Source organism: Heloderma suspectum, chromosome 3, assembly GCF_057233095.1.
Source record: "Heloderma suspectum isolate Gila_16-S chromosome 3, 16-S_ref, whole genome shotgun sequence".
Classification (NCBI taxonomy): Eukaryota; Metazoa; Chordata; class Lepidosauria; order Squamata; family Helodermatidae; genus Heloderma; species Heloderma suspectum.
This window is the reverse complement of record NC_139460.1, coordinates 26,279,224-26,305,639: the sequence shown is the minus strand read 5'-3', so window position 1 is coordinate 26,305,639 and position 26,416 is coordinate 26,279,224. Positions and strand designations below refer to the sequence as shown.

The 26,416-nt window shown below is 42.2% G+C and overlaps 1 protein-coding gene and 1 long non-coding RNA gene across 8 annotated transcripts; one reads left to right on the top strand and one right to left on the bottom strand.

Moving 5' to 3' along the window:
* Positions 1 to 2,038: 2,038 nt before the first annotated feature.
* Positions 2,039 to 25,729, bottom strand: BIRC2 (baculoviral IAP repeat containing 2). Of its 6 annotated transcripts, none has more exons than XM_084842655.1 (10): positions 24,482 to 24,671; positions 18,541 to 18,598; positions 16,670 to 17,565; positions 16,450 to 16,549; positions 14,981 to 15,059; positions 13,159 to 13,207; positions 10,804 to 11,046; positions 7,049 to 7,300; positions 6,668 to 6,709; positions 2,039 to 5,544 (listed from the first exon to the last, which is right to left on the bottom strand). In XM_084842655.1, the coding sequence occupies exons 3-10, from the start codon at positions 17,523 to 17,525 to the stop codon at positions 5,351 to 5,353; spliced, it is 1,815 nt and encodes a 604-aa protein (XP_084698781.1). In that variant the 5' UTR covers positions 17,526 to 17,565; positions 18,541 to 18,598; positions 24,482 to 24,671; the 3' UTR covers positions 2,039 to 5,350. The 6 variants fall into 6 exon arrangements, with proteins under 6 accessions (XP_084698781.1, XP_084698783.1, XP_084698778.1 ...); XM_084842657.1 differs by lacking the exon at positions 24,482 to 24,671 and adding an exon at positions 24,137 to 24,358; XM_084842652.1 differs by lacking the exons at positions 18,541 to 18,598; positions 24,482 to 24,671 and adding an exon at positions 24,927 to 25,729 and having other exon boundaries at positions 16,670 to 17,622.
* Positions 24,412 to 25,789, top strand: LOC146349440 (uncharacterized). Of its 2 annotated transcripts, none has more exons than XR_014788964.1 (3): positions 24,412 to 24,496; positions 24,932 to 25,172; positions 25,699 to 25,789. It is a non-coding gene; the product is annotated as an uncharacterized LOC146349440 (long non-coding RNA). The 2 variants fall into 2 exon arrangements; XR_014788965.1 differs by lacking the exon at positions 24,412 to 24,496 and adding an exon at positions 24,676 to 24,789.
* Positions 25,790 to 26,416: the final 627 nt, after the last annotated feature.

Here is a 26,416-nt window from a genome sequence, read left to right as displayed (position 1 = left end):
CTGAAAACTTCAGGCTTTGCATAGGAAGCTGGTGTTTATCTTTGCCGTTTGTCTTTTTGGGCCTGCTCAAAACTCTGGTGCAAAAGGGTCAAAGGAAGTTCAGTTCTGCCTAGTAGTTATGGTGTTCTATTTCTATATCAGCTGCTCAAGCAGTGCCAATAGACATTTTTTCAAACCTTTGACACCCCCGCCATCCATATGATTTCGAAGGAGATGCACTTTGTTCTACTTCGTATAAACTGAAGTTTCCTATAGTAAAATAGGTTTCCTGTTCTACCTTTAAAGGATTCGAGTCATCCAAACTTTGGGTGTGCAGACACACACGCATACACACACATGCATCCCACCCCACCCCAAAGTTTGGATGACTTGAGTTTACACACATAAATGTATGTATACATACATCTTTTGAAAAATACAGTAGGCTTCTAATTCCTGCATCCCAGTCCATTCCATGCCCAAATTCCCAACATTCAACGCAGACCCAGAATATTGTGACCGGGAAGTGTTTTAGCCCCATGTTACTAAGTGTGCAATTTATTCTGAGTAGCAAAAAACAACTATGCCCTCTGTGTGCATAGTATTATTATATAATTTAGTCACTAAGTGGCACTGGACTTAGTTGTATCTGGGCAAAGTCAGCATTTCCCTTTGTTCTGTTCTTGATGGAGAAAAAACATGGCAAACGCTTGCTGTACAAGGAAAAAATGAAGATTGGGACTGAACATGGAATCTTTAGCAGCAACTGATGACATCTTCCTATACCTGAGGAGCCACAGGAAGTATGCACCAAATGCACAGGAAGTATCTGAAAACCTCAGCTCATCGACTGAGACTGTGCCAGCACCATCTTGTAAGGCTGAGTGTTGCCGTTACACAGAGTGGCATGTACTCCAGCCAAGTTAGTTGGAAGCCTTCGAGATTTATGAGATGACCTGAACTTCAAAACGTTTCAACAGTGCTGATTTGTTTCTTTAAACCAGCCTCTCCAAATCTGGTTCCATCCAGATTACAGTCCTCATAATCCCCAGCCAGCATGGAAGGCACCAAGCTGGAAAAGACTGAGTGAGCCTCTCAGCAGGGCCAGTGGAATGGGCCCTACAATTCCACCTCCCCCTCTGTGGCAAGGGGTGGAATGGCGCCTAAAAGATAATAAAGGAGAGGAGCCAAATGACAGCAGGAATGGCAGCTAAGACTATGGAGTGGCCTATGCTGTCCCACCTCTCCCTCTGAAGTCATGTAGAATGGCTACTGGCACAGCTGCGGGAGAGCAGAAGCCAAAGGGAGCTTGTCTGTCAGCAGAGCCCATGGAATGGACCCCGCTGTCCAATTGGCTGCAGCTAGGTATAATGGCAGCTGACAGATGACAATATAGATGCATCTAGATGTCCCTGGACAAGTCTACAACTGCTTGCCCTCTTTGAGCAAGTATTGATACAGCTGGAAAATGTATGTCTCAGCAATTGAAAAGACTAATATGGTTATTTCTACCCACACTACATAGCATACAGTAGCCCAACTACTGGGCAGGAACAGAGCAAGGAAGCAAAGGTCCGGAGGAGAGGAAAACAGCTGCCACATCACCACAGGGGATAATGAAAGACTCAGTTATTTAGATTGCATGTAGGATCACATTTAATTTTTAAACGTTGTGTACAGCCCTAGTTACATGCTTAAGAAAAAATATTCTGAGCGCAGCAAGATTCCACCTTGTTTTCTTGTCTTCTTCAAGGCTATCCTTATTGCACTGCTGCTAGTTGAATAGCCCGTGCCCTTTCGCCTTTGACCTGCACCAGCAACCTCAGCAGACTTTTATACATCTTTTGCAATGATTTCCATATACAAACTTGTTATGCAACAGATTGCATGCATGATCAAGATTCCGAAGTAGCTTACAGGGCATTAACGTTCTTTTGGAACTCTTCAAATTTCTCCAACGCTACAGCTAGCAAAGATTCATGCCAAAAACTTCCAGCCTTTCAGCAAGTTTGTATTACGGCATTATGTGCAATTTGAAGGCTGTTTTTCCATAAGCATGTGTCTGCGATATGACCACCAAGTAACTGTTCACCAAATCTGAAGCACTTTTGTCAGCAAAGAGGTGGATGGGCTGGTGATATTGCACACCTGCTTTCACGTCGGCAATATCTATCAGATTTGAAACAGTGGGGCGTAGCGCAGAAGAGTACCTGGCAGAGATAACTCCATTATTTCATCCCCACCCATACCCAGCAGATGACACATGAACTTATAGCCAGTGTGGTGTAGTGGCTAGAGTGTTGGACTGGGAACCAGGAGATCCGGGTTCTAGTCCCCACTCAGCCATAGAAGCTCACTAGGTGACTTTGGGCCAGTCACAGACTCTCAGCCCAACCCACCTCACAGGGTTGTGAGGATAAAATGGAGAGGAGGAAGATAATGTAAGCTGCCTTGGGTTCCTTTGCAAGAGGAAAAAAGTCAGGATATAAATGCAATAAATAAATAAATAAATAAACTGTCCCAAGTTTTAAGGATGCTGATGAGCTCAGCTCTCTCTGCCGTACTCCCTAGATGAAATCTGTAGTGGAGTTAACCCCCTTCTTTATAGGGGTACAACTGCAGAGTAAAACAGGAGGCACACTGGACAACCTCACTAGTCTTCAGCAGTAGATGTTCTTTAGAAGATTTTGTCAGGTGCTTCATTTTAAGTCCTACGGGTCTTTCGGTCTTAACACTGAATTTTTGTTTCCTAGGCTGCCATCTTATACACCAGCCTTTCCAAAACTGGTGCTCTCCAAATGTTCTGGACTACAACTTCCAGCATTACTGACCATTGGCCATGGTGGCTGTGGCTGATGGGAGGGAGTTGAAATCCAAAACATCTGGAGAGCATCAGGTTGGGGAAGGCTGCTATACAACTTAACTGGGATTAAGTCCCATTGAGCTTAATAGGACTCAGTTCTGCTTAGGACTGCTCTGTAAATTGGGTCTTTGCGAAACAATGGATAACCAGGTTTGTGGCTGCACAGGGCTAACCCCAACTATGCTTCACTATTTTAGGAAGGGTAATAAGCTAAAGGCATACGATATGGCACTTTACTGAATCTCAATTCTATCCGGGGTTGGTCAGTGCCTGGATGGGAGTAGGAACCCTAGTTATCTGGCCTTAAAATTCCATCATGGTAGAAAGGTGGGATATCCTGAAGTGTTAATACATCAAAGCATTTTAAGGTGACCCAGAAATATTAAAATGGCACTCACATGGAACCAAACCAGTAACTGCTATCTTGCTCCCCATTTCAGATATGCACAAAGTTGATCTTAGATATGTTTATTCAGAAGTCTCATTGAGTTTAGTGAGGCTTACTACCAAGTATACATATGAATGCAGCTGTAATGCTATGAGGAAGCAGGCTCAGATATTCCAGGTTATCTCTACACTTGAAGGCAGCTATGTGGCCAACTATGGAACTGCCAGCAATTCAAGTTGATTAAGGAGACTAAGCCCAACATGTTCCAAGTGTCTAGGGAAGGTATTCAATAAACAGGGCACCACCTGGAGCAAGTCCTCAGAAGATTATCTTAAAAAGTTGCCTTCAGATACTCCAGTCCCAGTGACATTTTATCCAACAGCTACACACTTTACAGATTGAAAGTTAAGAACATGAAATGAGGGGAAGGGGCAGAAGGGAAGCATAAGATAAGAGGCAAGTTTGAAATAATTTTTTCAAAGTAGAAATAAAGTGCTGTTATTAACAGGAAGAGAATTCCCCAAGTAAAGTGCCACAATAGAAAATGAACAGCTATGAAAAACAGAGATGGGGCTTACTACTTCTTTCAGCGGAGGAAATATTTTTTGTTCTCCTACTAATGCTGCTGTTGCAATGTAAGTGCTTATGTGCAGATTCTCAAACTTTTAAAGTTACCCTCCCTTCACTGTTAGCACCATCTGTTCAGTGGACTGATAGGTCATCAATCTCCACATACAACGTTGGGGAGGGTTTGGAGGTAGAGGAAGGGCAAGAACCCCTGGGAGTTCTAGCCACTGTGTTTTCTGGTGACAACAGCTACTGTAGATTCTCCCAGAGTCCTCAAAGGTTCCTCTGAGTAGTCCTGCTCCACAGTTTGGGAAGAGGGTTTAGGATGAAGAGTACCAATACCTATGCCAGTGCAGTTACAGTACTCCCTTGTTAACTTCACAAATACCCTGCGAGGTAGGTCACATTGAGAAAGTGAGTGACCCAAGGTGGCATGACAGGAATTCAAACTGGGCAGGTCTCTAGCATTCTAGTCCAAGTCCAAACACTATCTCCTACACTGGCCATCTTGATATTATGCTAGAAATCCTATGGCTTTTTCCAAGCAAGCACATTTAGGATGGAGATGTAAAGCTCTGCTATCTTAATTTTTTTTAATAAAACACTAGAACTTCAATAATATTAGTTGCTCTATATGGCTGCTAAACAGCAAATACCTAAAATAAGGCGAATAGAAGCCCAGGGGCACTGTAGAAACCAATTTGTTTCAATATAAGTGTTTGTGGGCTGCATCATATTATGAAATGCATGAAGTAGGTTTATAAACAGGCAGACATTTGTTCCTGAAATCCAGCTGCTTTAGAGAACAAACTTCTTCTCTCCCCACCCTAGGAAAGCATATGTGGGCTCAAAGACTGGAAAGTACCAATTTCAAGAACGGCATGTTCTGTTTAGTCACTGTAATAAGTCTGAAAATTAATTCCATGAGTTTTTGATGCAGAACTTTTACCAATACGTTTATTTCACAAAGACAGACGTCTTCTTAACATATTATATCCACATATTTATTATGTATTGTACAAAAACATGCTAACAAGAAATAATGTCAAACTCCTGTGGTTATCTAATTTGTTCTACAACCAATATGAGCAAAAGCCCAAAACAGTTCCTGCATAGATGCTTCAGCTACACCAAGTTTTTATTTATAATAAGACTTTCCATATAAAAAGATATTTTGGATTAAGAGAGGTATACTGGAAGTTAGTCTCTCCATAAAACTTTCCAAATGGTTCATAAATCATTAACAGCTACTTCTGCAAGACCCCAACTGTAATAAACTAAGGACAGTTCATCACCCCCCATCTTAGACGTTGGAACATTTTGTTTCAAGGCACTATGGTGCCTGTTCTAACAGGGCCAACCTGTCTGGACTAGCAATCCAAGTAATCACTTGAGGCATAATAATTGACCCAGAAGATGTGCCCTAGGAATTCTTCCTCTGGCATAGGGATCTGCTTTAAATAGCAAGATGCTTTGAGCTTAGCCCTTAATGCTTATCAAACAGTAAAACAAAACAAAACACATTGCTGAACAAATTACATGTTTTATCTTCTTCATGAAAGAAATGTCCGCACAGTACCCTTGATCGTTCCCCTGCATATAGGGCATTTCCTAAGGGAAGGGGCACATTCTTTACACACCACTAAATGGCCACAAGGGATGAAGACAATGGACACTTCCTTGTCCATGCAAACTTTGCATGTTCTCTCCTCCTGTAATCGTCTCAGCTGTTCTTCCATAGGCAGGCCTGCAGGGGAAGAATCCATTTATTATATACAGAAACATGCCTTTCTGAACTGCTATGGTTTTCTGCTTTATAATAAAAAGACATCATAATGACCTCCATGTCTTACACACCCTTTGTCTGCTTTATTACAAGCAGAGGTATATTAACACACAAGGGAAGAAACTTTGACATCAGACCTACATAGGAATTCCCTGGTGCATATGCCAAAAATTAATTAATTGATTGATTGCATTTATATCCTGCCTTTTTTCCTCTTGCAAGGAAAAAATGTGCCCATACTTTTAGAACTTTATTTCAGAACCACAGTGTACTCAAAAGCAAGGATTTACAGATCAGTCTATTTCATGTGTGTTCCTTCATAAACCTGTGATTTTAAAAAAAATCTACATGGAAATTTGTATTTACATTACTTATTTTTGAATGTATTTTCTCACAAAATATCAATTTCTAACATATTTTATGCTAATACATATTTTGCTATTTTTTTTACCCAATAATTGCATAACAAAACCCAGAGAAGTGCAGTCTTCGAAAGATAACTGTGTTATGATCCACACATTCATATAGGAGGTATGGATCATATCAGTTATGGAGGTACAGATCAAGAATGCACACCTAACAAAATCTTCAAGCACTGCTCCTCAAAAGCAAGTCTAAAGGGCTGATTCCTATGTTGCACCAAGAGTCAAAAAGCAAACTGTGAAGGTGCACTTCTTGAGATAGGTAACTGTGCATTTCCCCTGGGAGAAGAGATACATGCACCCCAGATGCATGCAGAGATCACATCTCCAGCGGAATAGGGGAGGAAAGCTCATATTCCTTTCTTGTTACAACAGGAGGCAGAAAGTGGAAGCCCAATGGCACGCCCACATTCATCATTACTCATGCTCCCAAACAGATGGTAATTTTTGAGAAGCACCATCAAATACACATAAACTGCAGTTTCAAACTTAGTGTTGTTAGTTTAAATGTGGAGGGGTGCCAAAATGGGGAAACTGTATACGCCCTAGTATAATGCTGCTGATATAAAGAATTTGAAACTTGTTTAAATGCCTATTTTATTTTATAAGCAATCCTTATTTCAAATGCTGCCCAAGTTTATATGAGTGAAGTAAGTATTTACCTGACACATCTTCTGCTGGGATATATGTCATATGCTTCTCCACTAAAAAAAATAAATTATAAGCCATCTGTTAGCCCAAGATTCAACTATCTGAATCAGTTAGATCACAGAGGAAGAGAACTAACAGAGTTTAAGGAACATATTGCTTCCTGAAGCAATAACCTCTCATGCTAATCAACAGGTTTTCTTCTACAGTATCCAATATATGCAACAAGAAGAATAACTTTGTACAGCTCACAAGTATGCATCTCTCAGTCATAAAAGTCAGCCCAATAAAATCTATTACTGTTGTGAATTATAATATACCAAAATTGCCACTCCTCAAAAAAGTGACAATTAGATGTTAGCCAGCAAACTGGTTTCTTCTTCTAGCAAACTCACCAAACAAGTCTTTGTATAAAACAGGATCGCAGTCTTGTAAACAGTTTCTGAATATGTTTGCAGCTGTGTTTCCTTTCACCAAGATGGTGTCAATCAGTTCTCTTGCTTGCAGGGCCGTCTGGGTTTTTTGTTTAATAACTTGGTGTTCAAGGTCAGTTATTACTTTGGAAGTTAATAAACTTTCTAAGATAGGAAGCACACATGTCAAGCGCTGAAACAATGCCATTCGATTCTTTCTGATCAAGGACAGGTCTGAAATATAATAATGAAAAGATGATGAGGTTACAATCCTTCAACTCATTTGAGTTTTAGCAGAAATTTAAGTACAAATGTGAATTTAACAATTCATGCTCTTAAAGTAAGTTTAGGTCTGGTAAGGAAGTAACATTGCATATTTTAACTTTCACAAAATATTGGGCCATTTTTCCCCATTCCTCCCATCCCTGAAAAATAGAGAGGACAACAGAAAAATATATAATTGAAAATAGAAGCCATCAGTTCAAGAAGAACCTATTATACCATTGTACAATGCACCCAAATGAAGTTGTCAATCAAAACGTTCAAGATCAATTTACCATTTTTACTGTACTTCTATAGCAAACAGCTATAGAACTGCCGAGAATAATTATATGTTTTAGATTGACAAATAAAGCCACATACAAAGCAAAAGGACATCAGAATTGGGAGTTTCATTGCAAAGGCATAAAATATTTGTGTGCAGCAGCCATTCACATTGAGTGCTGGTGCAGAACTATGTCTGATAAAATGGAGTCATAGCTGATAGGCTCACAACCCCAATCCTCTTACATGTTAATTATCTCAACAACGCTTAACATTTGATGTTCTCTGCATATCATCTTAATTATTCTCTCTAACACAGCATTTAAAACCAGAACTCTCAACAACAATTAAGAGCAGTAGGGGACAGGTGTTGGGGGTGGGGCGGGGCGGAGATGGTCTACAGAAAAGGGAAGCAACTAAAGGGAAAGAACACAATTCTACAGTCCATTACCAATTCCTAAGCAATAGTTAATGGCCAGCATTACATCCACACTGGCCTTAAGCATTTTTTTCCCATTAAGCTAAGGTTTTAAAATAGGGTATGTTTAACAAGAGTTATCTAAGGGCACAATCCTATGGGGATAGGAGGCCGCCACCGAACTCGGAGGCGACCGCCTATCCAATGCAGGGCAGGAGAAGCACAAAGGGGATTGTCCCCTCCGCGCTTCTCCTGCCCTGCATTTGTGGCTAGACAGCTGATTTCGGCTGTCTAGCCGCAGGAAGGCACAGCAGGGTAGGAGGCTGCTGGATGACACATAGGATGTGCCTTACCAGCATTTCCGCCTTCCTCACCCTGGAATGCTCCCTAGAATGCCCCGTTTTGGCTGCTCTGCGCTCCTCTTTGGCTGTTCCGCACTGCCTGAGAGGCAGTGCGGAATGGAAGAAAGGTCGGTTCCCAGAAAACCATATATCCTATATGGCCGTCTAGCCACTGTGGATAGAGGATTGCTCCCTCCATGTCTCAAAATCTCTGTACTTGTCTAAGGCTGCGTATTAAATCTAGGCTAAGACTTGATATGATAGTAAAAGAGTACAGAGGGTATGCTATTCATTTTTAAACCTTGTAAAACGTGTCAATGAAAGTAGTCTTCAACCTTTTCAGATCCAAGAGCCACTCTTTAATCCAAACATGCATTTAGAGACCCACTTCTTAGTTGTTGTTATTCTACTATATAACTATTATTATAATTGCTGGTGATCCACTTTAGATCAGGCTGTGACACAGTGGTGGCTCCCAATCTCAGTTGAAGACCTAGGAGTATTTCTCAAAAACAGAGGTGCCATCTAAATTGTGCCTTCAAGTGGTGAAGGTTAGACCTGTTCAGAGGCTTCTACTACTCAAAATATAAGATGCAGATCAGCATTATAGAGCGCACTTAGCCTAACAAAGGGTATTTCTTCACATGCTTTTCTAATCTAGGTTTTTGTTTTCTATCTTTTGCCAAAAATATCAAATTAGTTGGAGTAGGCAAAGCTTCAATATAGGTGCATAGACAGAGAAACCCAAAAAGGACTGTCCATCTCCACATGAATTTGCCCAGACGCTAAGAAGCCATTCTCCAGGGGCCCTGCCATCTGAGAAAAGTTGAGTGGTGCCTTATTGCAGGCTCTGCCCAGGAAGGCTGGCCTACAATTATCTCCGATGCCTTTACACTGTATACTGGGAATACTTCATATTGAAGGGGAGGATAGACATTTATGAAATAAAGACTGTAGTCATGCAGATTGTAGTAGCCAGGCAGGTATGGTGACCATTTTACTCCATTTTTGAGGCCTGTAACTTCCTAGAGGCAAACATGAAAAGCAGGAGTAATTTTTGAATTACTGCTTATCCACATCTGTCACTAGAGGGAGGATTTCAGCATCACAACAGCTATTAAGGAAGTGTCGCATCCTCAGGTAGACAAAATGACTATCCAAATGGCAGAACTCCATAAATTCTTCTACCAAGATTTGGTAGCCAGTGCAGTCAGCTGATTTTCAGTTCTATCATAAGCGTTTTAAGACAGAAGAAGCATTGGAAAGATTATTTGCGAAACATTTGGAGAAAGATAAGTGGCCCCTGAGGAAGGGAAGTCCTTTCCAAAACACATCAGGCATAAACTTTTTTTCAGGGACCTGAGAATATTTTCTCTTGTTTTGAGACACAGAAGTGCCTTCCCCTCCTGCTGTTTCCTTAAATTCTATCATTCCACATCATCCCTTTAATCTTTTCCCATGATAGCCACGGGGTGGGGGGCTGGAATCTGAAGTGGCTTCTTGGTCAAATCTCATCTAGGCTTACTAAAGGCACAATCCTATGCATGTAGATATTTTAAAAAGTTCCACAACTCCCAGCATGCCCCAGCCAGCCATGTTGGCTGGGGCATGCTGGGAGTTGTAGGACTTTCTTCTGCCTAAACATGTATAGGATTGTGGCCTAAATCATTCAGGTGAATTCATTCATAGCGCATTATGACAGTCATTTCAAGCCACTTAGAAATGTATTAAGATGTAGTAGATTTTCTTGTTCTTTCCAAGGTCTAAGCATCTCTCTGGAGGAGGCTGACTGTCCAATGCAGGGTGGGCGGAGCACAGAGGGGATCTTCTCCGCCACGCTCTGGCCACCTTGCATTTGTGGGTAGACAGCCAATTTCAGCTGTCTAACTAGGGCACCTTGGAGTCGGGGGGGAGGCCGGCCGGCACATAGGAAGCATCGTAACTTCACTTCCGTGGTCACCTCCTCATCCTCAGGAATGGCCCCCTTGTTGGCCGCTCTGTACTACTCCTCCAAGCATAGAGCCGGGGACAACCTGTGCCTCCTACGAGGCGGCGAGGGAGGGGGAAGCGAGGCGGATTTCTGGAAACCGAGCTCAGAACACTGGCTCTGAGCTCAGTTCCCAGAAACCGAAAAATTCTATGGCCATCTAGACACTTATCTAGTGGCCATAGGATTGTGTCTTTAGACTTCTGTTTTCCTTTTATAATCCCCACTAAATTATTTTGTTTGAACAAAAAAAATCCTAGATAATTCACATTTCTGCTGGGGATGCTCTAGCTCTATATCGAGTAGAGGGTTGGACTAGATGGCCTCCAATTTTATAAACTGAGTAAATATACTTCTTAGCTATTTGCTTTCAATAAAATTGTTTGCCATACAGGAAAGAAAGGAAGTGAACAATGCACCGAAGTGTATCATTAGAGCTCTTACATACCTGATGTCAATTCCTCTGATTGCATCTCCTTCTCTTCTTCCCTCTTTTCATCTACTGCAGCAAGGAGGTCAGACACAAGATCATTTATATTTGTGTAACTCTCTCCAGTTGTTAAAATTTTACTCTGAACAGTCTGCTTCACTAGTCTTCTGCTGAATCCCATCTCCAAGACAGATTCAACCACAGGGGTTTTCATTATGACTGCATCTTCCAAAGCATTTTCACCAGGTTCAAAATGAATAACTACTCAAAATAAAAAACATGGCATTACTTATTGAAATATTAGACCCATATGGATTTTGAAGAAAGGCTTTTCATTAGAAATAGACAAGGAATAACTACTGCATTAGATTCCATGTCTAAGGCTGGGAAAATGTATTCTGCATTTTCCTGGGTGCCCCCACCAAATGAGGCGGAGTGGCTACCAAAGAGAGGGCCTTTTCAGTGGTAGCACTCCAACTGGGAAATGCCCTCCCCAGAGAGGCTTGCCTGGTGCCTACATTGTAGTCTTTTCAGCACTGGGTAAAGAACTTTTTATTCTCCCAGCCGCTTTAGTCCTTCAGTTTTAAAAACTGTACTGATGTGCTTTTAGATCTTTGCACTGCTGCTGGCTTTTACTTTTATTTTATTCTGTTTTAAACTTTTAGGTTTTTATATATTATATTCTATTATATTTCTGTATTTTATGGATTTGTACTTTATTTTGTGAATCGCCTACACAGCTTCAGCTGTGGAGTATAGAAATGTAATAGATAAATAAACACACATTTCATTAGAAAGTGCTCCTGTTAATTACCTTTTATAAATGGCTATTCTAAAGAAGTTTTCACATGTGGAGCTTGAATATGTGAACATATGAAGCTGCCTTATTTAGAGTTAGGGCTTCTCTACATGAGGCTTTTATTGTGTGCTTGCAATTGGTCACTCATGGTAGTTTGCGGGTCCTTTACATGATGCCCAGGGCCTCTCCCTTTCTTTGTGACCATTATTGCAGCTTTTTTCTTTATGGGGGTAATCTACTATTTTTTTTAATAGTGCCTTGAAATGCTCCAACAGCTCCATGTACTTCCACAATTCCACTATACCACAGTTCCATCTAGCAGCTGTATAATGAAACATATAGAACTTGCAGAGAAAGGAAATCCCCAGAATAAAGCATATGTAAAGGAGCCAATCTTAATGCCACAAAGGATCCAGAAGCCCTGGTAAAGGTGCAGGATAAAAGCCTGGTGTAGAGAAGCCCTGTAACTATTAGTCCTTTTAGTCTAGTATTGCTTTGGATTGGCAGCTGCAAGCTACAGTCTCAGACCACAGCCTTTCTGTGTCCTACTACCAGAGACTTTTTTAGCTAGACATACCAGGGATTGAACCTGGAACCATGTATATAGCTCAGGGGTAGAGCACATGTAGAACACATGCTATGGGACTTCCCCTTACAAGGATACAGACTCAGATCTACTCCCTCTCAACATGTGGGAACTGGTCATCTTCTACTCCACCAGCACTGACCAACTCAGCACTCATCTAGCTAGGATGCTGTAATGTATGGCAGCTGAGACAGGACTGACTTCCTATGCTAGGCAGCATCATTTAAGGTTAATAGTTCAGTGTTGAAACTCACAAGATGTATGGCTGTGTTAAAAAAAAACAGCTTTAACTCCGGGAACAAGGTATCTAGGGAACATTTCTACCCTTACTACACCCTCTCCAGAGTCAATGCTGCACACCTTTTGGCAGTGCTCCAATTCACTGGTCAGACACAACTCAAAGTAATTTGCAAAGCTATTCACAACATTTTTCACAAGCAGCCCCCGCCCCACCTTAAATCCACTGAGGGAAATTTGGTTACCCAACTCATTGAAGGCCTTTAAGAAGCAAACAAAACAGTCTTATTTGAGTGTGCTGGGGGGGGGGGGGTGTTTGCTGGATTGTCATCTTTTTCTATCGTTGCTTTAGTTATTGTCTTATTATGCTTGTTGCAAGCCACTCCGAAGGTTCAGTATTGGGTGGGGGAGCAGAATGTAAGTGATTACACCCATTCTAGAAAACAAAATATGGCCAGATACAGAGTTTGCATTCCATTTTTAAGTAAGGTGCAGGACAGAACAAACTGAAATCTCATTCCGAAACAAGCATCAACAGTAACATGTCACCAAAAAATAGCTTAGGGATTTTTTTTCCTGAATGCACAATTAAGGCAAATATTGCTTTGTCTTAATAAAAAAGACAAGGTAATTCTCACTAATTTTGAAAAAGTCTGACTGTGAATACTAGAACACTTCACACCATTTAACAAGCAGTGCTTTAATACTCAAGTGCTGAATATTAAATTACGTATCCTATCAAAACACTTACTTGGTGGGCCAGCATTTTCATCCACAGGTGTATCTGAAGTGGATAACAGCTACAAAACACAAAGGAAGAGGGTTTTTATAAGAAAGCATTAGCTTTTCTGAATCAACACTTCATAAAAACACACTGAGCTTAGGGCACAATCCTATGCATATTTAAAAAGAAAAAAGTCCTACAACTCCCAGCATTGCCCAGCCAGCCATGTTTGCTGGGGCATGTAGGGAATTGTTGACTTTTTTTTCCTCTCTAAACATGCATAGGATTGTGTCCTTCACCCTTCAGTTTAAACATCTGCCTGCATTCTATCCGAAATGCCACAGCAATGCCCTTCATGTCCTTGTTAGAGACCTTGCTGGTGGAAGCACTACAACCCCGAACCCCACCTCTACCACAAGCATCATTTGCTAGAGTGGCAGCACATGTTAAGATCTGGCCCCAAAGCCAATTGGGAATGTAGCTGGTCCAGAGAACCCCACAGACCACCTCCAAGTGTCAACCCTGCTGCAGCTACATGACATCATCAATTGCCAGCAGCAGAGGAAAGAGGGAAGACCTCAATTCTAAAAACAAAAACATATGTAATTCCTTGGGAGATTCTGAGTGTTAGCTGCACTGAGCACAGTAACAGAGACGGGGGTACAGAAATTGAGAAAACAAAATTTCAACCACACTTCCCTTTTCAACCGCAGGGTTTGTAAAGTTTCCCAACTCATTCTGAATGACACTTGATATTCATTTGTGCAAGCCTGGAGGTAGATTACCACTACTTATTTTGCTTGATTATATTTGTTTCTTGTAAACAAAATTGCTATTGACAAAATCACAGAATGTTATCTTCTGTTGAGTCAGTGGTAAAGAACAGTTTTAAAAAGAAAACACTTAAGCATACATCAAGCAGACTGCTCAGCCCTTTACTCATAGGACTCACTCAGAGCGTCTTGAGAAATCCTCCCACTTCTCTGCAATACTGAAAGCTTCAGTTTCCATTGTGTTACCCTAAACATCAGATGATCATCATGATGATCACAGGATCATCATGAGGATCATCAAAGGATCATCATGTCCTTTGGCCTTGTAATTAAATCAGTACAACCATGCTTCTATTTATAGCAGGAGCAAGTAGCCCTTTTTTCTGTTCAGAGTTTCATTTCCTCAGAGGGACTCTCTGGGGGCCACAGTGCTCAGGGCAAAAGGGACCTCTCTTCCTCAAGAATCTCAAGAGGGAAGGAGAGGAACAGTGTGTGTGTGTGGGGGGTGATTTTAAGTTAAGATCACCCCTCATATACACCTCATTTTCTCTTTCCTTTTCCCTTCTCTCAGTCTCTCTTCCCCTTTTGCTTCTCCACCCTCCCACCAAGGATTCATCACTTCATTAGGCACCTCCAAACCACAGCAATCCAGCCATTGCCACAAGGAAAACAAGAGAAAAATTGGGAGAGAGGCAGATGCAAGCATGAGCTCAAAGGCCCAATCACAGGTGTGGCAGCCAGAGTGTCTTTCCAAAGGGATGCTACGCAGCTCTGGTTGCCATGCTCTTTAGTTGGGCCCCCGAGATCAAATAAGCACCTGTCTGCACAGCAATTGGTATGGGAGATACCAGGGTGTGACAATCCAGGGTCGCATACAATAAATTCAGTTCATAGCCACTCTCAGCATATCTAGTGCATGGTCAAATTTTGTAAAGTGTTGGTAGAGAAGAAGAAGAAAATTTAAGGAGGTTTCCTACAGAGCTGATTGAAAACATCATGTTCAGAAATCTATAATGTTACATACAGAGAGAAGGGAATATACTCCTGACATTGAAAACAAAGTAGTATTTGTGTACCTGTTCAAGAAGATGGGGGTATCTTGCTTGAACTTCATGGACAAACTCTTGCCCTTTTATATGAATCAGGTACTCACACCTAGAAGATAAAATGCATCAAGTTTCAATTCAAATATTCAAGATGGATGTTGAACATTGTCTTGAGTACCAGCAGAGAGAAAAGACACCCAATGAAAATATTTTTACAGTAATGTAGTCTGTTTTCAGGATCTTACAGAGCATTTTGTTGTCAGTCACATTAAAGTACTATGTTCCATGGACCAAAGATATAAATCTTTATTGGAACCTGGTCCAGGATGATGCACTGAATGCTAAAATGTACAAGGGGAATTTAAAACTGTGCATTAGAACATTAGCCCAGAACAAAACTAGTTTCGAGAAACAGACTAATTTACTGATTATATCAATTACAGATGCTATTACATTAGTTCTAAAGAGCTTATGGATTTGTTTAAAAAAGTTGGAGTGCAACACCAGCTGGGACTCTGACCAAAGCCAAGAACCATGTTTTCATATGAACCACATCCTAAGCTGAGGATGGCCCAGATCAGAAATATAGGCAACCCATGAATCACATGTAGGCTCCCAATATTTTTTACTCCATTCCATGGGTTAGACAACTCAGAAGCAGAGATCTCATTTTTAAAAAAACTAAATTCCTAGTTCCTAGGTTGCAGGCATAACCCACCAACGTACGTTATTCTGGCATAGAGAAAATGGCCTGAGAATTTCAATGTTTGACCAGAACCTAGGTTCAGTTACTTTGGTCAAACCGCTTAGCCTCCCACACTCTTCTTTAAAAATTACTGTAATTGTTACTTTTCACAGGATGGTTGAAAGGATGGATAAAGACAGTAAGATGCATTTTATACTCAAAAGTGCCACTTGGGTAATAATAGAACTGCTTTATAAAAAGAACCCTGATTGATGATAATGAAGGGTTTGTCTAGTCTAGCATCTTCCTTCCCACAGTGGCTAACCATTTACTTCCAGAAAGCTCACATGCAGGGCAGGAAGGCAACAGCCCTCTCCCAGTTGCTTTCCAGCAACTTGTACTCAGTGGCATATTGCAAAGAATCAATATCACAAAAAAAGCCATTAAGGTCAGCTTTCAGAACACTGATGCTGGATTGGTTGTATTACAGAAACCCAACTCTGGACTAACTGGCCAGAATCCAGACTGTGACTAGTTCCACATGCCCAAGAAGGCTTTGGACTTGTTTCTTGAGCAGGGGCCCTCAATAGTGCATTCACAAACCACTTTTGAAGCTGAGTTTGTGATCCAAGATATCCACCCACTCTGAACCCATAGCATACTAACACAGACAGTGTTCTGAGGGCTTTAAAACAGATCTTAGGAGGAATCCCTTTAAGAGCGATCAAGAAGGGTTTTGGCTTTTAATTCAAAATGGTAGCAAGATTAGGATAATCTCCGTGTTACTATTTCAAACAAGAATTTTTAAATTTACCTTGGAAACCATTTAGCATGTTCCACCCATGGATCATCCCCAGACTCCCAACACCTGAGTCCACCATCACAGCAGAAACATTTGACATCATCATTGCGACCTTTAACAACAATAAACATTTATAGAGGTTTTTTTTGAAAACACAGACATTCAGAAAAGTCACTAATGATTTAAATTTCTGAACAGAGTCTAAGTCATCAAGAAGAACAAGCTCTCTTACCTACATAATAGAAGCCAGCATCCGCAAGCTGCTGTGGCTGAACTGGAACTGTAATCGGCCAATTTTTGAAACTGCCAACACGTGCTACACAGGTTTGCATGCTCAGATTAGAGATCGTGAATCTGGACTGGTCTCGCGTTTGTTCCACAAAAGGACAGTTTGGGAAGTGCCTCCGATGTTCTGACATAGCATTATCCTTTGGCTCCCAGTTACACAGTTGACCACCACAGGCAAAACAAGCAACCTTGTCTGCAGGCCCTACATAATAAAACCCAGCTTTTGCCAAAGAAGAAGGTGACAGAAATGTCAGGGGCCAGTTCTTGAAAGTGAGCAGTCTGACCTCCTCTGTGCTCATTGTACAATTGGTAGCTTTAGGTCTCAGATGTGACAGATCTTCCACTGCCCTTGATGTGACCAGATCCTGGGGAAAACTGGAAAAACTCCCACTGAAATAGCCAACTTGATCCAAACGTGGTGTTGGTGAATGTGAAGAGGAAAGGCCACCAAAGGCAATTGCAGGTGAAAAGGCAGAACGGAATGATGAGCCAATATTGTTCAATGAAGTCAGACTCTGAACAAAGCTGCAGCTAGGACAGAGTTGCCTATGCTTGTCCAAAGCGTTGTCACCCTTTTTCCAGTTATCCAGCATCAAGCCACAACTATAACATTTCACTTTGTCTTTCAGACCAGTGTAATAGAAACCAGCACGGGCAAGACTCCTTTCAGACACTGGTACATTCAGAGGGAAAGTCGAAAAGGTGGACATCCTATAGAGTTCACATGACAGGTCATACTTCAGTTCACTCACATCACCATTGTTCTTCAGTTTGGCCGGGAGTGACCTCAAAATGTTCATGATGATGAAATGGGATACAAGTAAGGGACGAGTCTGAAGCCTGGGAGATAGTTTTGTGCAAGTCTGATCAATTTCCAGGCCATAATAAAATAAGAATCTGAAAGTAAAACATTACATGCAATTTCTTTTTTAAAGCACCCAATTTAAAATATCTCATTCATTCAGTACTTTCTGTCCTTTTGACTGAACAATTTGTCCTCTTTTTCACAACCCACTCTTCCTCAGAACACTGTGGTTCCTTTTTCCTGATCAGAAATAGCACCACCATTCTTATTTTGAAAGGGGACGGGGCAGCCTTAAAATAAAGGAAGCATCATGAAGAAACTGAACTTTTAATCCTAAGCATGCATGCTTGGACATGAACCCCACTAAGGTCAAAGGATGGCCAAGTAAAACGGTTTAGGATCAGGCTGCATCATTGGTCTCCAAATCCTGTTAATTTGAAGATCGGGGCTGAAACAGTAAGACACAGGAGTGCAAGACTTTATATTATGGAAAAGTCAACTTAAATCAGATATCTGTGTTTTGACATTTCTCCCTATGATATGCAAAAACATTTGCTCCTTATCAAAAAGTGCATCTTTTCAGTAGTCCTCATCACAAAGATATTCAAGGGGTTTCCCTCTAGCATATCAATAAAGCTATGGAACTATTAAGACAAGGGTGATGCTCTATGAACTTGGTCTGGACACCAAGAAACTCTGAACAGCCCTGGATCACTGTTTCCCCTTATAATGTCACTTAAGTCTTGCAGTATAATTTTAACCAGGTTGCTTTATTATTATTAGATTGTCACAGTAATTAACATAACTATGTTGCTTTGTAGAGAAGAACGCCAATCTTTTGTACTGATTAACTAAAATATAATAGCAGGTCATGTTTACCAAGTGGCAGAAGCTCCCCTAGATAACAGTAAAAAATAATTTGAGTATTTATGCACAAAACTATCTCCCAGACTTCAGACTCTAGTCCCTTTCAAGGGGCTTAGGCAGCCATATTGCAATATGGGCTTCACGAGGAGAAAATGTAAATATAGAGTATGATAAAAGCAATGGCTTTCAGGTTACCAACACCTGCATGAAGAGAAAAATATATATCAGCGTCTAAAAGAAGAATATACTGTGTACACACACTGATGTAAAGCACTACAAATATTCAAGGGAAAGGAAGTTTAAACTTCATTCCACACAGTTATGAGTTAGGTTATGAGTTACAGTTAGGCAGAGACTAAGGGCTTTTCTGTGCCAATAGTTACAAGGGTTATTACTCAGCTGAAGCCAATTTAGCCCACAAAGTGTCCATTGTGCCTCTGCTGAAAAACAATCAAGGAATCAGTGTTAACATCACTAACACGGATAGTATTTTGAGTGGTTCAACACTGGCAGAAGTGTGACTCTGACCCCATATCTGGCCATACCAATTCCCATACACGGGAGAAGGTGGCCTGTCCTTATGGTCAGCTAGTTTATTCACTATTCCTAGACCAGAACATTTGCATTAAACATCTTATGCCTACAGATATGGCACTAACTCAAATGCTGAAAGGCAAGTGGGGGTACAGTTCTCCACACAACTGTTCACCTCCAGAATGCTGAAAGGGGATGGCATGTGTGAGAGGTCCCCTAACTTAACATCTACATACACACGGGAAGCTTTCAGATCAGTCAATACGTAAGCTTCCCATAGAGTCAGAGAAACTGATGTGCAAACAAGCCATCGTCTGACTGACTGTATTCTGTGGTAGTAGTCACATGGAGGGCAATGCCCCCAATTGAGCAGGATATTCAAGCATTCTGAGTTATTCAGGAACTGACATTAGCCTATACCATTTTTACAGAAAGCCTTTGAATCATCCCCAGTAACACCAACACCAATCTAAACTGGTTTTAGATCATTCACATGCCATGAAGGTAGTTATTGGGGGGGGGGGGGAGCAAAGTCATAATACTACCATTAATATTATAGTCTATTTATTTTGGTGCAAAATTTTTAGGTCAAACACTCAACACTTTTCAAAATTCCCTCTAGTTGCATAGTACACAAAAGGATGTTTTTGGTGGGGTGCTTAACATGTGACAGTTTTTCTACCCAGACTTTTCCACCTAGGAAAATGTGAAGTGTATTCACAGCAGGAAGCGATTTTTATTTTCAGATCAGAAGTTCCTATCCTTAGAAGAAAATGAGAGTTTCTTAGAACTCTGAAAATAGCACTTCTGAGCTATTGGAAAATAGAAGTTAGTGACAATAGATTCTGTAGTTAAAGCAAGATAGCTCAATGTTTAAGAGATCTCTAAATCAGCTGGCAACCCTAGATTAAGTACTCCTCTGCTACTGCCTGTACAATTTCCCAGTAATTAGCAAATCATTTTAACACAGCAATACATTTTTGGCTGTCAGCCAAAAGTAGAGTTGAAACTCTTGAAGAAGAGTTCAAGTTCTTCTGCAGCTGATATTTTAAAGATTACGTAAAGTTATTAGATCAGAATATCAAAAATAAGTAGCACTTTGGATCTGTATCCTGAAATGAAGTTACTATTTACTGCCTATGAGGGTGTGCTATAGAAACTCTACCCCCTACTCCTCAAAAATAAATGCCCAAATCCTATTAGTCTACTCAGTCCTGCAAATGACACCTTAAGACTAACAAATGTATCATGGAATAAGCTTTCATGAGCCTTAGCCCCCTTCATTGCATATATGAAGAGCCAATGGATAGGCATATATAAGGCGAGAGAGAAAAAGCAAGTAATGGAAGACAAGATAGGGATGTACAAAATTCTGCATGCTGTGGACAAAGTGGACAGGGAGACATTTTTCTCCCTCTCATAATACTAGAACCCAGGGTTATCCCATGAAGCTGACTGGTGGGAGATTCAGGACAGATAAAAGGATGGACTTCTTCACGAAGCGCATAGTTGAACTATGAAATTTGCTACCACAAGACGTTTTGATGGCCAACAATTTGGATGGCTTTAAAAGGGGGGTAGACAAATTCCTGGAAGAGAAGGTGATCAATGGCTACTAGTCCTGATGGCTATATGCTACCTCCAGTATCAGAGGCAGTATGCCTGTGTACACCAGTTGCTGGGGAACATGGGCGGTAGGGTGCGCTTGCACTCATGTCCTGCTTGTGGGTTTCCTATGGGCAGCTGGCTGGCCACCGTGTGAACAGAATGCTGGATTAGATGGACCCTTAGTTTGATTCAGCATAGTCTTCTTATGTTCTTACAAAGAGAATGCTTTTACAAAGTGAGGCCAAAATGATAAACCATTACACGAGATTATTATATAGAATACAAATGAAAATGAGATCCAAATGAAAATGAGAGTCAAAAGAGTAAACAATCCAGAGTGGGTATGACCCCAGTGTCAACTAGCAATGAAGTCGCAATGCAAGGTATAACTGCACATAAATACCTACAGAGGTATTTACAATAAAGATCTACAAACTAATCCTGGCTGTTCTGTTAATGCCCCTTGTCTACCTGGAGCAGGAAAAAGGTAAAAGGAACAGATAAGTTAATAGATTTTCCAAGACCAAAGCAATATCCCTTCTTCCAAGATATAACTCTACAGATAACCGCTACTGCACTAACCACTAAAAGTGGTATGGGTGCGTATTTTAAAACACAGAAGTATACTCAATGTAAATGAAAAATAGCAGCCTACAATTACAGAATGATAAAGAACATCTATTTATTAGACTTGCATTACAAAAAGGGCAAAGAATGACAACAGGGTTCAGAAAGTTCACAGGAACATCAAAAGCAAAGAGTTAAGGTCTGATGTGAGGAAATGGAAAACTACAAAGGTGGGGGCATTACTATGTGGAATGAACAGAATGTCAAGCAATGTAGATGGAATGCATGGAATGACAACAAGGAACATAGTCACATTACAGAAGTCAGAGCTAAAGAGAACAGTGAAACTGCAGTTTAAAACAAAACAAAAAAACTACAGTGGCCAGAGAGAGATGGCAATGGAATGATCCATCATCTACTGTTCCCTTCCTGTCCTGCTTGCAAGCACTGCAAGAGAATCCAGCTGCTGGCTGTTGAAAAGAGAATGCCAACCTTGGACCCTTGGTCTGATCCATAAAGGTTGATCTCATATACCTCTAGTTTTGAAGAGGCCTCTGGAAGCTCAGAAGCGTGACATGAAGGCTTTTGGCCACCCCTTATCAGGCATCCCCAGCACCTGATAACCAGGGATATTCTATGAACATGTGGCTCTGAACTATCTAGTCAGAGAACCACTTTGTGGCACCTAATTCATAATTTCACAGGCATGCCACTTACTTCTCATCTCTATCTAGATCCAACTATGACATCAAAAGCCATCTCTAATTTATCTCCACCACCTTCATGTTCTGTTCCTACTAATTTAGGACGCAATTTCATGCATGTTTAGACAGAAAGAAGTCCTACAACCCCCAGCATTCCCCAGTGTATGGGATTGCGCCCTTAATTTATTAATAATTCTGGTATACCAATTGATATAACAAAATCTCTAAGTAGTTTACATGTCAAAGAAATTCTGCCTAGTCTTCCTGGAAATGTGAAAGCATATTTGAACTATGTTTGGGAAAACTCTGAAGGTGCCTTGGAAGCTTATCAGTAATAGCAGACAAGCTTCTCAGAAAAGCAGCTTGCCAGCCGCTACCAATATGCAACTGCAAGAAGAGTGGCTATGCCCTAGGACAGAAGTCTTCAGTCTTTTCAGACCCAGGACCCACTATCAGCCCAAACATGCATTTGGGGACCCATGTCTTATTTCCCCCAAAAAACATTTATATGGTGGTAGTGCTGCTGTTGCAACCCCACCCCGTGATGCAACTGTAGATCCCAATCCACCAGTTGAAGACCAAGTTCTGAGACATTCTCAGTTCACCTTGGACAACAGTCAGGTCCAACAGGATGGACAGGGTGACCTAAATGAACCAAATGTGTCCCTTAGAACCAGAATCTTCAGCAATGCTCTGGAGTTCCATGGCAGACGTGCCTTGACAACTGAAGCCATTCTGCACCTTGTTATTCTAATCTAAACAAAGGCCCTCACAGGCTAGTAACTTAGCCCAACCTTGAAAGCTCACAAAAGTTACTGGCCTGCCAGCTGACACATACACACGCAACCCATATACAGCCTGAAAGAAAGAAAGAACGAACCAACATTTGTAAAGTTCTCCTACTTAGAAAAAAACCTTACTTACAATTGGCAACCTTGTGAAGGTTGCTTCTTTTAACTCTGCTCATATTATCTATGGCTGATAAAGAACTCTGGCTCAAAAAAAAACCCTTTCTTTGCCAGTATTTACAAGCCTGCATTATCCCACATCTTCCCTGTGCTCTCTGACTCCCCAAGTGCCTATCATTTCACTTGGGTGTGGTGTGGCTCACCCAAAACCCCAGGCTACCATTTCCAAAATATAAGAACCAGAAGGTGGTGGTACAATCTTCAAACCAAGATTTTTTTAAAAGTTAATGACTGTTCTGTTCAAATTTTCATTTAATTTTGCATATGTCTATGCCCTTTTAAAAACCCTACTCAAAAGTATATTCATTGTGGCTTACTCCCAAGAAAATATGCACAGAATTGCTGCCTTGCTCCATAATCTTAACCATATTTGCTCAAAATGAACCCTACTTAGAACCAATCAAATTCACTCCTTCTTAAATAGGTTTAGCATTGGAGCCTACATGTAGATTATATCAGCACCCCTTTAACCAACCTTGGTGTACTCAGAGCACAATAAAATCAAAGTGTTCAGCATTTAAATAATAATAATGCACCAGCCTGGAAATATGATTGAAGGGCAGTTTTAGAATATATATAAAGGTATCTACCTTACTACTTATTAACAGGGCTACACATAAAGAAAATTATGTTTTAAAAAATCAGTTTTCAACCTGAATTTAAAAAAAAATCTTTAGAAACAGTCTTAAAGCACAATCCTATGCCTGTTTACTCCATAGTTTTCCCTCATTTGTGTTTTTATAGGGTTGGACTGAGTCTTAGAGAACAATCCTATGCATGTTTAGACAGAAATAATGTGCTACATCTCCCAGAATTCCCCAGCCTGCATGGCTGGCTGGGGAATGCTGGGAGTTGTAGCACTTTTTTCTGTCTTAATATGCATAAGATTGCACCCTTAGCCATGCTTAGAGTAGACACCAATCAATGGAACATGACTTAAGTCCCACTGATTTTCAATGGGTCTACTCTAAAGATAACCACACCTGGATCCAATCCATTGTATGATTTTTGTTTGTTTCTTTGTTTGAATTTTTTTATCTTGTACACTGCCCAGATATCTGTTTGGGCAGTTTAGATTATTATTATTATTCACCTCCTCAGTATGTTCACCCTCAGGTAAGCATGAATAGGATCCCAGCTCACCCTAACACCAACACCCCCTTCTCTTCTTCAGAAGGCAATCAAGCAATGACTGGGCTCACACAACACAACAGCCTACATTCAGCGGTTGAGTACGGGTTGAATTTCGGTTATCGCTGAGCTGTGGGTTATCGCGTTCTCTGAACCCAACGCACTTTCCACAGAGTGGGTTATTTTTTATTCCCCCCCCCCCCAAACAAGCCACCCCGAGAACCCACGTCCGCTGATGGCTTGTGAAGCGCGGGCTGTTCATGGTTAACACGCCATGATCCACTGGCGCAGCCCAGTTCAGACGACGTGATAAGCCACAGTTCGGCGCCGACCCACGCTCAGCCAACGAGCGCCGGTGATCCTGCCGCGCCAACCCAGAAGCTCTCTCGCTGTTTTCTCGACAGCCCTCGCCTCACAAGCGCGGGCCGACGCCTCGGCCCAGGGAACCCGCCGGGGCAGCAAGCCCCGCCCACCTTGCGCGCGCCCCCGCCCACCCCACCCCACCCCGCACGACGTACTACCCCCGCCACGTTTCTCTCCGCCTGTGGCGCGCGGGCCCCGTCCCCGCTTACCGTTACGCCTCACAGGTCGGACCGGAGCTCGAGCGCGGCCGCCTTCCCCCTATATACCGGGGAAACCACGAGGGAGGGGCGAGGGAACGACCTAGCCGAGCGGGCCAGGGCCCGCCTTCCCTCGGCAAGCGGACATTCCAGTCAGCCCACAGCCGCTGCCGCCTTCCTCTTTCTCGTTCCCCCTTCACGCGGCTGCGGAAGAGGGCGGAGAAAGCGAAGCCCGCCCCGGGGCGCGCCCGGAGAGCCGCGGCCGTTGGGCGGAGCGGAAGTTAAATAAATGAAGCGCCGCTGCCCGGATCGGGCTCTTGGTCGTTGCTGCTCATGCGCGCGCGGGGAGGGGGAGGGGGAGGGGGAGGGGGAGGGGGAGGGGCGCGCAGCCGCTGTTTTATTATTATTATTATTATTATTATTATTATTATTTAATTAATTATTTAATTAATTTTACCTCAGCCGCCGAAGTCGGGCGCGGGTCCGGGTTGCCCGAGGAGACAGAGCCGTGCCTGAGCGTCGTTCCCCTGACAGGACTTGGACTTGCACGGCGTAGGACGGGCTGCGCGGAGGGGCCGCTGTTCGTTTCCCACGCTTCGTGGGCCGGTTTCTTGGCACGTATCGCTGCTGCGCCCGTAGCGCGCGCGCGGTGAACGCGCCTCCGTGGGCTTGAGCGGGACACGCGGCGAAAGAGGCGCGAAAGGTTAGTTCCAAATCCCGCGCTAGGGCGATACCTTTTAGTAGCAACAACCGAGATGTCCCCAGATAAAGAGGCAAGAGATCTCCAGAACGGCTCATCGAGCTGGACATTAAGATTTAAACAAGCAAACAAACAATCAACTGGGGGTGGAGGAAGCCATAAGATCTGCATCGGCCAGTCTTAAAATGGTAGCAGGCTGACGATGCAATCCTGTACCGATTTTCCTGGGAAAACTGAACTGAAGGGGACGTACTTCCGAGTAGACGTGTGTAGGATTGCACTTAGGCCCTTCAGATTCCGTGTTACACCTAAGGGTGCAAAGGAATGCACGGTGGCTTTGGTGCACAAATGGCCACACCTTTAAAAATATAAAATCCAAGAGTTACTTGGAGCTATCCTTGTCGCATTGAGGAGGAAAGAAAAAAGAACAACCGCTCTCTCTCACATTTAACTCTCGCTACTGCCAGATCCTCCTTTTCTTTACGCTTTGAAATACTTTATGGTGTTTGTCTTATTTTTCTTTTTCCAGCCCAGCCAGAGAATCCTGTGACCTGGTCCAAAGCTCAGCCATGCACCCGTAGGGGTACTATACTTACTACTGACCACTTTTCTACCACTTCCTGTGGAAAATGGAAGGGCTGAAGCTCAGCGATAGAGAGCATGCTGTGCGTGCAAACGTCCCAGGAATTTCCAGGCAAATCTCAGGAAAGCCCCTGTCTGCCAGTCAGGGTAGACAATGGCTAGATGGATCAACTTATAAGATGTGCCTGCTTTGAGCATGTGCAGAGTGCTTTTCGCTGGCTATAGTACTGACTACCCATAGACATACCTATATACATTGAGTTGGATCCAGGATCCACCTTCCATTGACACTCATGGAAGGTACCTCTGCCTGATTTTGCGGGATTCTCCCCCCCCCCCCCCGCTGCTCCCTACACCACAGCTCACACAGCAAGGTCCCCTAGCCCTCTGTGTAGCATTTTCAGGGGCCTGGAGAGGCTGCTGTGGGGAGGAGAGGGCAGGGAAATTGTGTGCCCCTAAATCTGGATCCAATCCATTTGGTTTTAAGACTCGGTGCAGTAACCCACTGATTAATTTTATTGTACAAAGCCAAAGTCCTTTACAAAAAATCTCATGTTTGTTCATACATAATTTGTCCACTGAATGAATATAATAAGCATTTACAGCACCTATAAAAACATACTTAAGCTGCACCAATACATCAGTTCATTAAAATTATTAAAATA